The sequence below is a fragment of the Aulonocara stuartgranti genome (assembly GCF_965226115.1).
Source record: "Aulonocara stuartgranti genome assembly, chromosome: 22".
Taxonomy (NCBI): Eukaryota; Metazoa; Chordata; class Actinopteri; order Cichliformes; family Cichlidae; genus Aulonocara; species Aulonocara stuartgranti.
In genome coordinates, this window is record NC_138957.1 from 30,579,264 (window position 1) to 30,594,077 (window position 14,814).

The window sequence follows — 14,814 nt, forward strand, 5'->3', positions numbered from 1 at the left end:
CCAGCTTACAGAGTGCACATTAGTGTGCAGCTAAAATCATAAATAAGGTCCAGAGGAAGGGGAAAGTTGAGGCGGGCGATTTATGAACACAGGAAGAGCTGATTCATTTCAGTAATCACCAGCATAATCCACCAAGAGCACGCTTGATGAAGGTTCGAGTAATCTGCTAACAACTCAAGTGAAGCTTTCTACTTGGTACTTTCAACTGCGCCCTTACTTTAAAGACTAAATTTACTGCCAGTGGATAGCCAAGGCACACACTCAGACTTGATCAGCGATTACGCACTTATTCCAAATAAATTAGCTGTTTTCACACATGCAGTGCAGCCCTGAATTCTTCACATCACCCAACAGAAATCCACGTGAGAATGCAAAAGTCTGACACATGCAGATCGGGCATTTGCCAGTCTTCAACCTGCCAGCTCCCCAATACAACATCTGTGCGATGTCAGATTGTGCTGATGTGAGAATAGAGCAGATAATTGTCCAGTGCATTCATTACTAAAGAGTGGGTGTCATGTGCACTCCCTCCTGCGTGCTCTCTGCAGGCAGCTCCTTCACCTAAACCACAAGGCGTAGTTCCAGTAATGCAAATGTGTTTGAAACAGACTATTCACTCCATGTGAGGAAGGACAAGGATGGAAAATATCCCTGATTCTCCTGAAATTTCAAAAACACTCATAGTGGCAACTACTGCAACCATTTCGAGCACTGAACACCTCATTGAGTATAAAATTACCCCTCCAAATATTGCTAACTTTTCACTGCACCTCTTTTGTAAATCCCAACAGTCATTGGGGGTTTTGCACTTTCTCTGTCATTAGCAAATCTGCCCTATAATGGATAATCTGTGAGGTACTGTTGACTCTTAAATGGAATATAATTAGTGACACAATCTGTCTCAATTGAGAACCGGAGTTATCCACGTCTTATTAGACTTTAGTAAGAGTGATTTATAACAGGCCTACAACCTTTAGAGAACCATGGAGTTCACTACTTCTGAACCCTGCTTGATATAGAAGCCTCATTAGAAAGCAGTTTTCTAAGCTATTCTTCTTTCTTATAAGTATCAGCTTACAGACCTCATTATGTTTACCAATTATGGACAAGCACTCAATCTCTCTTTCCTTTCTCCCTCATGCAAAACGGCATCTTCACACAACTACAGCACAGCTGGTATTTTAAAGGCTCTCCCGATGGTACAATTTAAGACAACATTGATAACCAAAAGGAAAATAAATATATCACCGCTGGAATGTCAGGGTGGGATTGTGGGTGTTGCATATGATTTAAACAATTCCTGCACATATAAAGTGGGACATTCTAACACACAGTTGCAGAGATATAATAATGTTGAGCAGAACCAGTAATGAATGCATGGCCATTAAGAGCGAGCTAAGCCAGAAAACTACCAGCGCAGCCATGGAGGCAAGAGGAAAAGAAAGCCATAAAACACACGGACAGTAGAAATGATGAATGGCAATGATTTACTCTGTGAAGAACGACAACACAGACTGAGGTAAGAACAGAACAATGTAGTATCCTGTCCCCAAAGTGTATAAATTCCCCCTGTGGGAAGTAATTAAAGGAGGCATTCTTTTTTAAAATTCAAATTTAAAGCCCTGTACTGTACGATATCCTTAGTCTACAACAAAAACTGCATGTGTGACCCAAAATGAACTAAAGTTTGGGTCGAAAATGCTTCTGAATAAACACAAACAACCACTTCATCTGTATTTTATTCATCTGTGACTCTTCCACTTCTTTGCTAAGAGTATATTTCACATTAATGGAATTGCTTTTTCGTGTTGTAGCCTGCATTTTAAAAGTGAAATTCTAGCATTTCTAAGAAGATACCAGTCCTCTGCGAAGCCCAAAGCAGTGGAAAAATTCTTATAAACTTTCTGAAAACAGAAACAAAGAGAAAAAAACAAACAAACAAAAAGCCATCTGAAAGCAAGGGAACAATAGTAAAGTGTACATGAGTCATAGCCAAAGCATTGATGACACAGCTGTAATCCTAGAGAGATACTGAAAGTGAGAGGTACTGGGCCAGAGTACATAAGACACAAGCTGCACATCTCTTCACACTTTAGGCTGTGTGGCTCAGCTGACTCTAAATCTGACAGAACAGAGGTTCAGACCACAAAGAAATGATCTCCCATTCCCCCTCCCCCTCGTTTCTTACCGGTCCCTGGGCGTCCCATGATGATTTGCTTGCGTGGAGCAGGGTGAGGCGACTCTGCTGGTAGTATGAGGGGCAGCAGGGCTGTTGGTGTGGGATGACAGGCTACCGGCTGTGGCAGCGCCCCACCACTGGCGTCTTGATGCCCTTCGGGTTTCCTCTCCCTCTCCCTGCCTCCGGAACCAGACGAGGAGAACACAGAGCTTGATGAAGAAGACATGGACCCAGGAGTGGAGGGGCTGGAGAGGGAAGCGTGGCCCCCTGTGGCTGGAGTCAAGGACTGGGGAAGAGACATCAAAAAAAATATTTATAGTATTTTAAGGAAACTCGGATTATTCAAAACATCCTGCAGCTGGTAACGCCATTTCCAGGTGCGAAATGGTTTCAAAACTGTTTAATCTCATTTTAATGGATTCCTTACCCCAACTCTGGGTGTCACAGCTCAAAATACAAAATGTACAAGGTTTAGGTGATAATGATGTGCAGTCCCATGCACAATTGTAGGCTATTTTAGAGGGTGAGATTCTTATTCATCACGAATATCATCAGAGGCACCTGATTGGTCCCAAATTTATTCTTTAGTTAGAACAACCTTTGGAACAAGCAGGCCCCAACAGAGACTTGACGTCAACGTCATGAAGTCAGTCTGGGAATGCACGCAAACCAGTCTACCAGTCATATCTTTAAAACAAACATCGACCTGCATAAATTGTTGCTGTTTTAAAGAGACAGTTCACCTCGAAATTACTTATTTTGTCTTTGGCCTATAGTTTCACTTGTCCATCTAGATCGCTTTGGTATGAGTTGTCAAGAAGTCACACGCCTTTTATTCAATATAATGACATTAAACGTTTGTGGTAACAAAGTAAATGGTAAATGGCCTGTATTTTTATAGCGCTTTTTACTAGTCCCTAAGGACCCCAAAGCGCTTTACACAACCAGTCATCCACCCATTCACACACACATTCACACACTGGTGATGGCAGCTACATTGTAGCCACAGCCACCCTCTCACTGACAGAGGCAAAATGGCAAAAATACATGTGAAAATCTCTTTCTGGAAATCATAAGCCATTAGGGATCTTCACTTACCAAAAAACTAACTAAAAACTAAATAAATAATAAATACATATGAACTAAACCTCCTGCAGTCTATTGGAGAGTGACTCTGGACTGTCACGGACAGGAAAAAGTAAAGGAAAACGATGGGCTGGAGAACATTGCAGCAAAATAGATTGTGGGACAATAAGTGTTTTGTCTCGATTGTCTTGTTTTTATTACTGCGAGAAACCAAAATTTTACTCTAAATTAAAATTCAATTAAGTCTACAGCCCTGTGACGCAGTTACTCAAAAAAAAAATCACAAACATTGATGTTTTCTTCCAACTGAAGCACACCGGCCAGTCAGAAGAAGTGCTCAGATGGCAAACATGGCAGCTTAGCAGAGTGGTCACCATTAATGCTTACGGTTGGATGTTTGCTTCCTTCTACACAGTGATGTGGTTCAAAATTTGGCAGAAAGTAAATGACAAGTCGCTACATTAAAGTGTTCAAGGTTTCAGGATTTTCTTGAGTAACTGTCATGGAAAGAGGTATTGTTGCTCACTTTTAAATGTATTTTGTTTGATCTTTTGTTTTCAGCAATTTGAAAACCACAAGGCAAGTAACATTTTATTAATTCAAGAGAAGGAAGGACTAGACTAAGCCCCACTGGGGCCAAACTGGTGTAAGAAATATGGAGTGAAAACAAGCTGAATGAATCATTATAAGTAAAACACTCAAACAAAGGTTTCTTATATTTATTTTACTAAAATACAGCTCGGATCCTTTTCATTGTAAACTGATAAAAACTGTGGGGTTTGGGATGTGAGCTCTTTTTAGCTTGACAATCACTCTTTGGAAGGAAAATGGTGGTCACACCAGTTGTATGTTATTTAAGAAAGCTTTCTCACTTTATTTCTGTTGCCCTAACACCTATAAATGTTCTATAATATGAGCTAATAAAGACATAATTAAAATATTAGAGATATAAAATACAAACCTATGACCCTATGCAGTACATAGTCATATATTACAAAAAAAGAATGACGTCCTTACCGAGCTGGATGTGACCAGGACGAGCGTGGATGTGGAATTGCGGAGGAGAACTGCCCCGTTGGTGGCTGCCCCGTTGATGGGGACGGGGGCCTGCAGGCCTGGGGGAGCTGTGTGCTGGCTGTGCTCCCTCGACCTGCTTCTCTCTCTCTTTCCCGACGGGCCATCGGAGAATTTGGCCAAGGGGACATCTGGGTTGCGTACAATGACTGGGGAGTCCCGGAGGGGCACGATGCGGCGTGGGGACGGCTCCTGGGGAAGTGGTGAAGGAGGAGTTGGAGAGACTAACATGGGTGGAGGCGTGGAGGCGGCAGAGGATGGTGGCCTGCTGGTGGCGCTACGAGGACGAGAGAAGGAAAGTGAGGAAGGTGTTGTGGGCTGACTCTGGGGGGAGAGCACTCTGAAGGCAGCAGGGCTATGGCCCATGGGTGGGTCTCCCACCACCCCAACACCCACCAGCTGCTGTTGTTCAGGTTTGGTCTGGTAGTCCTGGACAGCAGGTAGCGGTGGGGGTGGGTGGGAGTCGAACTTCCTCTTGCTGGGGCTCATCGGGACTGTAAAAGTCAGGTTGGTCTGAAAAGTGGGCACAATCCCTGACAGATGGCGCTCTCTCTCTGCGCCTGGCGTACCCATCTTAGTGCCGCTTAGCTGTCGGGGGCGGCGTGGGGTAAGTGAGGCAGCAGCATTGATGGGGCTGAAATTGGCAGGGCGGAAACCGAAGAGCGGAGAGGGTGATGGGGATGGCGTGGGTGAAAAGGGTGACTGGTTGGAGATGGGGGAGAATGAAGGCGTGCCAGAACGAGAGCCCCCGAGAGAGACGAGCATAGTTGCCGCCTCACATTCATCGAAGTCGAAGCGAGAAAGGTCCTGGGGGAGCAGCGAGGGAAGGACGAGGCGGGGGCGAGAGTCTCCTCCACGGCTGCTGGCCTCACTGCTCTCCCGTGATGTCTCATCCCAGTCAAACTCTGAACTGGCTCTCCCACCGCTGAGTCGGAGGTCAGATGGTGTTAGGGTCCCTGTGCTGCTGGCGCCGCCCCGATCCCGGCCCCCTCCACTGGCTTCCATCTCCTTGGTCCTCATGGAGAGGTGTCTGGAGCAGTACCCTCGCCGCTGGGACTCTTTGGAGCAGCCCTCCCGAGAGCACAGTCTCCTCCACTGCTTCCCGTTGAACTTCTTTCGGATACCTGTCGGCGTGCACACCACGTCTCCCTTCTTGTATTTTTGCTGGGCAGCTGTCAGTGGAGTCCGGGAACGTGACGAGGAGGAGGATGTCGAACCTGATCCGGATCCACCACCTGCTCCACTGCTGGCAGAACCTCCCCCTGATGTCTTATCCACTCTGGAGGAGGATGTAGTGGAAGAGGTGATGGGAGGGAGAGGATGGAGCTGAGGGGTGGTAATGACAGCTCCAGCTGCTGCGGCTGCTGCAGCTGCTGGGTCAAGGCCTAACAGGACAGGTGAAGGAGAGGGGTGGGGATTCAAGGTCATGTGAGCAGGGGGAATCCCGATGCCTCGCACCACAGACAAGTGGGGATGGGGGTTGAGGTAGCCAGACGGGGTCTTAGAAACAATGTGACGATGTTGGGGAACTGCCATAGGCTTGCCCCCAGATATAATCTGCCCCACTTGGACCATGTTGATGCCGGACACTTCCATGTCTTCTTCAGGGGTGAGGGGCATATATGGGTGATGCTGCTGCTGCTGCTTGACACTGTTTTCCCTTTCTCGCTCTCTTTCCCTCTCTCTTCCATGGTTTCTCTGTGACTCCCACTCCAAGTCCTTCTCGATTTCCCTCTCTCGCCCAGGAGCCAGGCTGAGGACTGAAGTCGGAGTAACGGGCGAGGTGATGCTGTGGCCCGATGTGGAGGAAACGGGAACCATTCCTGGGTAGGGCATTCCTCTCCCTAACATTGATCCCATGCTCGGGGTCATTTGTCGACTCAAACGTCTCACCTCCACATCCATCTCTTCCCTTTCCTCCCGATCTCTCTCCTTGTCTCTTACCCCCTCTTCTACTTCATGTCCACCAGCAGAAGGCAAATCCAAGTCCCAGGGTGGCACCAGAAGCCGGAGTGTTTGTCTGGAGACCCATACTGCCTGGGTAGCACCCCTGTTGTTTTCTTCATCATCTAGAGAGTGAGGCCTTTCTTCAGACAGCAGGACACGGTAGCGGTTAGCCACCGCAGGGTGTGGGTCTACCTGTGTCACCACACCTTCTCGGTACCATTGCCATTGGCTCTCGTTGCCCTCGTCGTTCCCAAATGGTACACAGACACGGGTGCCTATAGGTACTGGATGCACACCAGGAGGTGGGGCATCTAGGATAATGTCCACCACCCCTGGGGGGCTCTCATGTCGGTAAGGATAGCGGCATAACGTCTTCTCCCCGTTCAGCTGAACCTCCAGGCTTCCATATTCACCACTGACGTTACGGACCACGCCAGCCCGGAATACCAAGTCGTGCCTCCTGTCACTTCCTCCCTCCTCATCACTTCTTCTCCTGAGCTGGCGGGCGAGGATCCGCTGATTCTTCAGGCCTTTGGCCAGAGCATCGGACAGTGCGTCAGGGAGACTAGACGTTCTGTGTGTCGACATCTGAGGGGGTGTGTCACCAACTACCTCCAGGTCAGCCGAGTGCTCGCTGGCTGTGTCTGTTGAGGAGCAGCGGGGCAGCGGGCTTGGGGACACCTGCTCTGCATCTGTCACTCCTTCACCTCCTCTGGGTTTTTCCCCTCCAAGCGACAGGGTTGGCGGTCCCGGGGAGTCCTGAGACCCCTCCCTGCTGGTGGTACGACTGTGGAAGTCATCCATCAAGCTCCTACTCTGACTGTTTCCGTCAGAATGCGAGACGCTGATGTCGATTCCTGGACCCGCTGACTCCTGGCTCAGAGAAAAAGGAGGGGGCGTGCTGGATGCAGGGTTGCTATAGTTACCAGCAGTATTAGATGAGCAGTGTTCGGAGGTGTACTTCTTTTTGGGGACGCGGGCCTTGAAGGTGGCTGTTTTCCGGCTGGAGGCGGGGTTTGGACTGTTGTTGGCGCTTGGTGTGCTACTGTTACTACAACTGCTGCCGCTGCTGTCACAGTGGCTGCTGCCACCACCGCTGCTGGCAGCAGACCTCCCCTCCCCATCTGAAGAGTCCCGCGCTCTGGATGCGTCCGCCTGTGGAGACTCTGAATGTGAGTTAGAAGATAACGAGGAGGAGGGAGTTCGGTTTTGCGGCGATCTGCTTCTGTCTCTGTTCTCATCTGAGTCTCTCTTCTCTCCTCCTTCCAAGGTATCCCCCGCTCCTCGCCGCTTTCCTCCTTTAGCCCGGGTGGAGGGAGGGGAGCGCTTTTTTATTGGCTTCATCTTTTCATCTAGTTCCTTTTTCTCAAAACAACTCTTTTATTTATTTATCCCAGAGATTCTCCTTGACGTTCCTCTCTTGCGCTGCAGCGTTATTTCCTCCTCCTTTCCTTTCACTCTATTTTCTTTCTCTGCCAGGCCCTCTCACTCTCATCCTGTCTCGTGTTCGTTGCGCGACTTCGGCACTTGCCCACCTTATTCCAGAGACTCTGAAAAGAGGAGAAGAACAGGTGAGTGTGGGTTTCCTGTGCAGCAAAGACACTCAGACAGAAACACAACTCAAAGTAATTTCTGAAAACATTCTAAAAACGGCAAATAGTCAAAAACAAAAACACAGCAACGATATTAAAAAAAAAAATTGTAACAAACAGTTAAATTATAATTCAAAGAAATGTATTCCCCGCTAAATGATGCACCATCGTATTAGAGTAGTAATGAACATGACTCATCTACAAATTCATTACACATTAATTCATTACATAACAGTTTCTACTCACATTACACAAGACCTACAGCCATACCAGGTACATATTGAAAACAGGAGGCCATATTGTAGGATAAACACAATGTAGGCTTACAGCGCAGCATGGAAATAGTGAGGAGCATTCTGCAATTTGCCCAGACAAGCCTTTCTGCATGCAATCCTCTCTCACACACTCACGCACACACTACTTCTTGGCCCGGGCAGTAGAGGCGGGGGAATTCCTTCTTTGCTCACATACTGAAACCCTCCCTTTCTCTCTCTCTCTCTCTCTCTCTATCTCTCTCTCTCTCGCTCTCTCTCTCTTTCTCAGTGGCGACCTTTATCTATGTATTTCAAAGCAGAGCAATCCGCCCCTACAACTAACTCCATTTCCTGTGGAAGACCATTACCTAACTTCCCGTTACTTTATTCCTCCCTCTCTCTTTGCTATGCTTTCTTTCTTATCCTCCTTGCCTGCATTCGCTCTTTCCACAATATCGATTTTTGTTTGTTTGGTTTTTTTTTACCTCTCATCTCCCCCGTTTTCCTTCCTCTCCTTCCACTTAGTCTCTATACTCGTTTTTGTGCCGCAGTCATCCAGAAACACAGAGTTGTTCACAATAATTGCTATTCCACACCAGAGTCATTCAGCAGCGCTCTTAGCTGTGCCAGAGTCATTCAGATTATCTCTTATTCTGCACCAGCCTCATCCACAGCTCAGACTCACGTTTAGAAAGTAAAACAGATTGATTTAGCTGTGATCACTTAGCTGGTTTGTTTGCTGTGTGGCTGGTGTGCGCTGGACTAGCCTCAGGCTGTAGCTGCTGTGGTCTCTAGCTTATCTCTTTGGGAAGTGAAGTCTTCATAGATACAGAAACATGTATATAAGAGGGAGTGTCAACACAGCCCTTATATACTCTGTCATGTAATTCCTCACTCCAGCTGTGATGGTCACTGTCAAAATGTTCTGTTATGATGTCTATCAACCAACCACTAGGCATGTCTACTTGTCAGTGACAGTTTGGCTGTTAACTTACATGTCTGCCTGCCTGTCCCTGTTTCTACATTCGTCCTCCCACTAGTCTCGGTCTCTCTGTCTGCTCGTCTCTGTTCCCTTTTGCTGCCTTCCTGTTTGTCTGTGAAGGCTTGCATTCATTCAGGTCCTTTTAATATCTGACACATCATATCGGCTGGAGAGAAATCCATTTTCAGAGATGAGTGCCGCCTGTCTCAAGGCCACACGCACATATACACACACATCACACAAAGCAAACATCTATGTGCTGATAGCTGATAGTGCACACGGAGAGATTGAGAGCTCATAGCCATCACTGGCCTCTATGTAAATCCCTATTTAGGACAGACAACTGTACAGCAGACACCATAAAATAATTTGGCAGCTGGCCTTACTTGGTCACGATAGAGGTATGCTACATGTGTTTACTCGGTAGTGCACTGTGTACAACAGCTGGTGTCAGAGTCATGGGCCGTACGATAAGAGCTTAAAGGCAAACTGACACAACACACAGTAACCTCAGTGAAATATGGTGCAAGGGAGTCCATATGGGAGGTAAAGTAGGTCTGTGGCTTTAATGTTTCACATTCATGTAATCATCAGACGCACATAAAGAGCGGGGTAACAAGTTCAGTCGTAATTTACTTGCAGAATAGCATTTGAGCTGTTGTGAATACCCACTGTAGGCCCCATGGAGCTGATATAAGTCATACGAGAGAAAGAGAAAAACATGACTGACGGATCATTTAGTCTGAATAGGCGTCTGTTCAAGTGTAAGCCACTTTTCTACCATAACTGTGCCAAAATCATTATGAAATCACGCATGAACTGAATCATAGGGTGATTTTTACTTTACTTTAATCGATATAAAACATTCCCAGTCTTATCAGAAATTACCCCAAACAAGGTTGTCCTAGCTTGGAAAGAGTCTTGAGGAGGGGTGTATGCATACCAGTGCATGTAAAAGCACCATGGGTCCAAGTATAGGAAAGGAAATTAATCTGTGTTACACTGAACCATTTTTCATTTTTTTTTCTAGGCATTTTATACACTGAAATAGATATCCTGCAAGTAGTTAAAATATATTTTAATGAAACTAGAAGTGCATGGAGGTTATGAGAGAGTTTGAAAATGCAGGTGTTTACAATACAATCATGGTTATCATGACTTGTCTAGTACATATATTCCTTGTGCACACAAAACGTTATGTCCTCAATAACATTTATGCCAACACTGCCATAAACCTCACTACAATATGTGGCAAGGATCTCTAATGTCAAGCTGTGACCTTTTAGAGATGTCTTCAATGTGTAATATCCTTTAGTTTTCTTATATGCAGAGCCTATGATTAAAGTTCATATCAGGATCACTACAAAACTACAATAACAACAGGGCAGGTCATATGTATAAGCATAATATGATAGAAGACACCTGCAGCTTTGGATTATACTGGTTAAAAAAGAACTACACATTATTGATATTTAATTTTCAAAATCATGGTTTTTGTGACCCTTCTAGGACATATATTCCCCATACATACAAAACTGTATGCCCTACAGGATGTTTATGGTCACACTTAGTGTTTACTATTAGAAGCTGCGAGAGATTATAGTGTCAAGAGGTGAACTCTTACAGATATTTTGGCTCTCGTAACCAGATTTAATTAACCCGCATTGTAATAAATGATATCCGATAGTGTTCTTACATTGCACAGCACGTCTACAAAGTTATTTGGGCAGGGTAGGCCAATACTAAAATAAGAAGCAATGCTATCAGACAAATGCATCTATAATTTTGTTTACTATACATTGACTTTTCTCGCAAATTAATGAAAACCAAAATACCTATGAATGGAGATGGGCATGAGAGTCTGTAATACTAAAAATAATATAAAATAGAATAATTCACCTATTATTTACCATATTACAATGCATGCATTACTGACATGTTCATTTTCTTAAATACTGAGGTTATTGTGGCACCTCAAGTACACTCCTAGTAAGTGTGCATACAAAAATGTAATATCTATGACAATATAGACGGAGTGAACTTTCAGTCTCTTCTAAGTGCGTTTCTAATCCACATTTAGTGGACAGATATCTAAAAGTTTTTTTCAAGTTCATAACAGGCTTACTACAGAGCTGTAATGACGATAGGGCAGGTCAATATATGCATAATCATAAACCCGAGCAGATAACAGCTGTTAACTTTACCAAGACAAGGCCCCAGAGCACAAAATGCAAACAACAAGCGGTGATGTCACCTCTGCTTTAGCTGGATAGTGCCGTGTCAAGCCCTCGTAGTACCGCGATTACTACCAGTTTTACTCCAAACACTGCAGGCCGTGGCGTGCACCGACCAGGCCTCAACTAAACACACAAGGCCTCTTGGAAATCCTCTACTCACCGTAACCGGGAAATAACCGGTTTAACGGGCATACTGACCCTTAATGCCACCATATATGGCCCATATCTGCCAGCTTACACGACCTTAAAGCGACAAACAGCTACACAAAGTAGCTTGTTTGGCCCATCCGAAAGTGACAACCATGTGAAAATATAGCTGAAGCTGCCAGGATAATTTAGTATTCACCCTCGTCGTTATTAGCATAATTGCAGCCGTGTTACATGGGGTGGTTTGAGGGGGGTTAGTGTCAGTGTGTTGCCACAAACTAGCCCAAGGGGAGAAAAAAAAGGCCTCTACAAGCGCTTTAAAACCACATATCAATCCAAATGGCCACGCTGATTTAATAAAAAACAGGAAGAAAGCATGACAAGCGAGGAGTTTTCGAGGTTTTTCCTAAATAAGCGCTGTTTCTGGAAAGTCCAACGGCTGTTATGGCGTTCTATTTTCTCGTGGAAAAGTTTCAGGCTCACTATGCCTAAGCCGCACCGCTCCCTGTTTTTTTTCTCGCAGAAGACACCCATTCCGGTCTCTTCGCAGGCCACCCAGATATCGCAAACTGTGCTGATCAGCTCCTCTGCTAATACTGTTTGTGGTAAACATGAACAACGTTAGCAAACGCACAACAAGCCCCACTGCAGTGCTGCAGGAGAAGATTTGTAGGCAGCCTGTACTCACCAGAGCTCATGTATAGTACCCCGGTGTGTTTCTCTGATGAGTTTGCTGGGTAAAATAGGGCAGGGTGTCCAGTCGTCCGCAGCTGCCAGTTAGCGGCCGTTCATGTTTCTCCGGCAAAGCAACTTAAAAGGAGGAAAAACTACTGCCCTGTACATTCTACACTACAGTCGCAAAATGGTGAATGAAGCCCCAAAGCCTTGACAACCAGCCCGTCCGACCAATCGCGGAACACGAACGCGTACAGTAGCCAATAGGATGCCGCGTAAGGCGAGTAGGGGCGAGGCCGCACGTCAAAGTAAATTTGATTGACGGCGCATCGTGGCCAATCACAGTGTGGGAAAACACAGAACAGCTGTTCGGAGAGCAAGGCTGCTGCGTCCAATAGAGCTGCTATGTGGGTATGTCTGCGACTCTATACAGGCACGCAGGACGGGACTGAAACCTTTCTCTCCTCCTGCCTTTATTTATTTATTTATTTATCGTTTACATTTGGCTATAAACATTAATGCAGAAAAATGGGCTGTGGCTTGTCAAACTAAAGGTTAGACTTTCTTTTAGTGGACAGTGAAGAAAAAAAATCACTGCCATGGCATTATCAGATTTAATAAAGATCAAAATGTCAGGTCACCAGCTTCAGCTCATAGTTTCTAAAGCAGATTTAGTACGCTTCGTTAGCTGCATGTGTGCTATTTATGTATATGCATGTGTTCCTATGTGTTGCACAGCTGCACTGTGATCCATGTAAGCCACAGGTTGAGTGTAGTTTCAACAGGAGCCACACAGAAAAAAACACCAACTCCCAAATTCTCATGCTTTCTCTCCCTTCCCTTCTTCCATTCTTCTTTCACCCTCTAAGCAAATCAGAGGCGCTCTAAAAAGCACAGTGCCCCTTTGTCCCGCCTCCTCAGCCAATCAGGACAGCCACTGGAGGCTATACGTCACCAGAGCCATCTGTTATTGGCTGAGAGGCCCGAGGTCTGCAGGCCAATGACCGAGTGGTGTGGTGAGGTCATTATGCTTGTTGCCATCAGCTTGGCCAAACAGAAGGAGTGAAACCCCAGTGAGTAAGTTGGTCCAAACATGGGATTATGGCTCCTGAGAGAGTGACCCATATACACTGTGGGCCTCCCTGCACAAACACACACATACACTGTGGGAGATGTTTGCAGGAGCATATACCCTGAGGAATACAGCACAACACGGAATGTGATGGAAGCACAGAGGCATAGTTCCCAAGACACTAATGGCGTTGCTGTGTAGCAGTGCGGCACGCCGTTTCTATAGCTTACAGGCACAGATGGCGAGCATGGTCAGTGATGATACAGAGCTGGCTGGCTGGCTGGTTGCGGCATTGCAGTCTGTCTGGCGCACTCACACGCACATGTACACACAGGCGAGCGGGCACGCTTCCATAGCTACACACAACTGGGCACACACATAAACACAGGCACCTACACACACAGCAGGCGCAGTGAAGTTATAACATGCCTGGGCGTTACATAAGCTGTGCGTGATTGTAGCACACACACATATATACGCACCGACTTTTGTGTGTGTACAGCCTCTTCGAGCATGCAAACAGGCACTGTTGCACATACAACAAACAGAACACAGGTTTATTCTAAGTGTTAGGTTGCACACGCATGCTCGGGCTTAGCTTTCATGTATTAACTGTACACATATGAAGAACCTGTGACTCGCAAATCAGATACACACACACACACACTTAAGAGTGAGTGGGATCTCCAGACATCAACACCCTGTATAGTGAAGCACTGCAGTCTCTTCCTCTGCTCATTCACTGTAGACAAGTGTGTATTCAAGAAATGTAGGGCGAGTAGCAACTTTGAGGGGTGGCTGGTTTCGTAAGGCGCCGTCGAGAGACATTAGAGTGAGATGGAAACCCGAGATTTAAGTCTCTGCAATGCTTAGAGTGAGGTTGGAAATCAAAATGTGAAGGAAAGGTGGAAGTGAGACAGGTGGAGTGAATAAAGAAGGACAGGAGACTGCAAAGAGAGGGGGAAGGGAGACAAAGAGACAGGTATAAATCATGTAAGAAAAAAAAAGAAATTGTTGGACAGCTTCTCAGACCGAGAACGGCTGTTTGTCGCAGAAGTCGAGCTGCTTGTGAATGAGCGGCATAAATCTGGACGGTATTAGCACCTCTGAGCACTTTCTAAGAATGAGACGGAGAGCTGTGGCTAAGCCCCCCCAATCCCAGTCACTTTACACTAAATGCATTATGGCCACTTAGCTGCTAAACAGCTCCAGGGACCCTGCACTGTGCCTGACCCAACACTCTAAAATGCTCTAATTCAAGTGTGTGTGTGTTTTAAAAAAAGAAACAATTCGCCAGTGAGATGAGTCCAGCACTTCTCTTCTCCAACCCTGCCCAGCATTTTGAAGTTGAATAGGTGTACAGTAGATTTAACAGCCTGCACTTGGGGTGTGAGTAATACAATCTGACACGAGTGTGGAGTCACTCATAGATAATGCATGTATAATTATCTACAAAAGCCTGCAAAACTTGAAATAACTCTCCAGTCTAAGATGAATAAGGTTGTCCCCAAATATGTGGAAATACTCCACATCACACAGTACAATAACCTTTTAAATAAACAAAAAGAC

At 45.9% G+C, this 14,814-nt stretch overlaps 1 protein-coding gene across 5 annotated transcripts in view; it reads right to left on the reverse strand.

Moving 5' to 3' along the window:
* The window catches only part of cica (capicua transcriptional repressor a), a 51,351-nt gene extending 38,975 nt beyond the window's left edge, over nt 1-12,376 (reverse strand). For 4 of the 5 annotated variants that reach the window (XM_082522332.1, XM_082522334.1, XM_082522333.1 and 1 more), the window contains exons 1-3: nt 12,187-12,376; nt 4,283-7,836; nt 2,189-2,465 (exon numbers count right to left, since the gene is read on the reverse strand). In XM_082522332.1, coding sequence (XP_082378458.1) covers nt 2,189-2,465; nt 4,283-7,630 — 3,625 coding nt within the window. In that variant the 5' untranslated portion in view covers nt 7,631-7,836; nt 12,187-12,376. Of the gene's footprint in view, nt 1-2,188; nt 2,466-4,282; nt 7,837-8,124; nt 8,735-12,186 lie in introns of those variants that run through there. The other variant, XM_082522331.1, reaches the window with a different exon arrangement.
* Nucleotides 12,377-14,814: the final 2,438 nt, after the last annotated feature.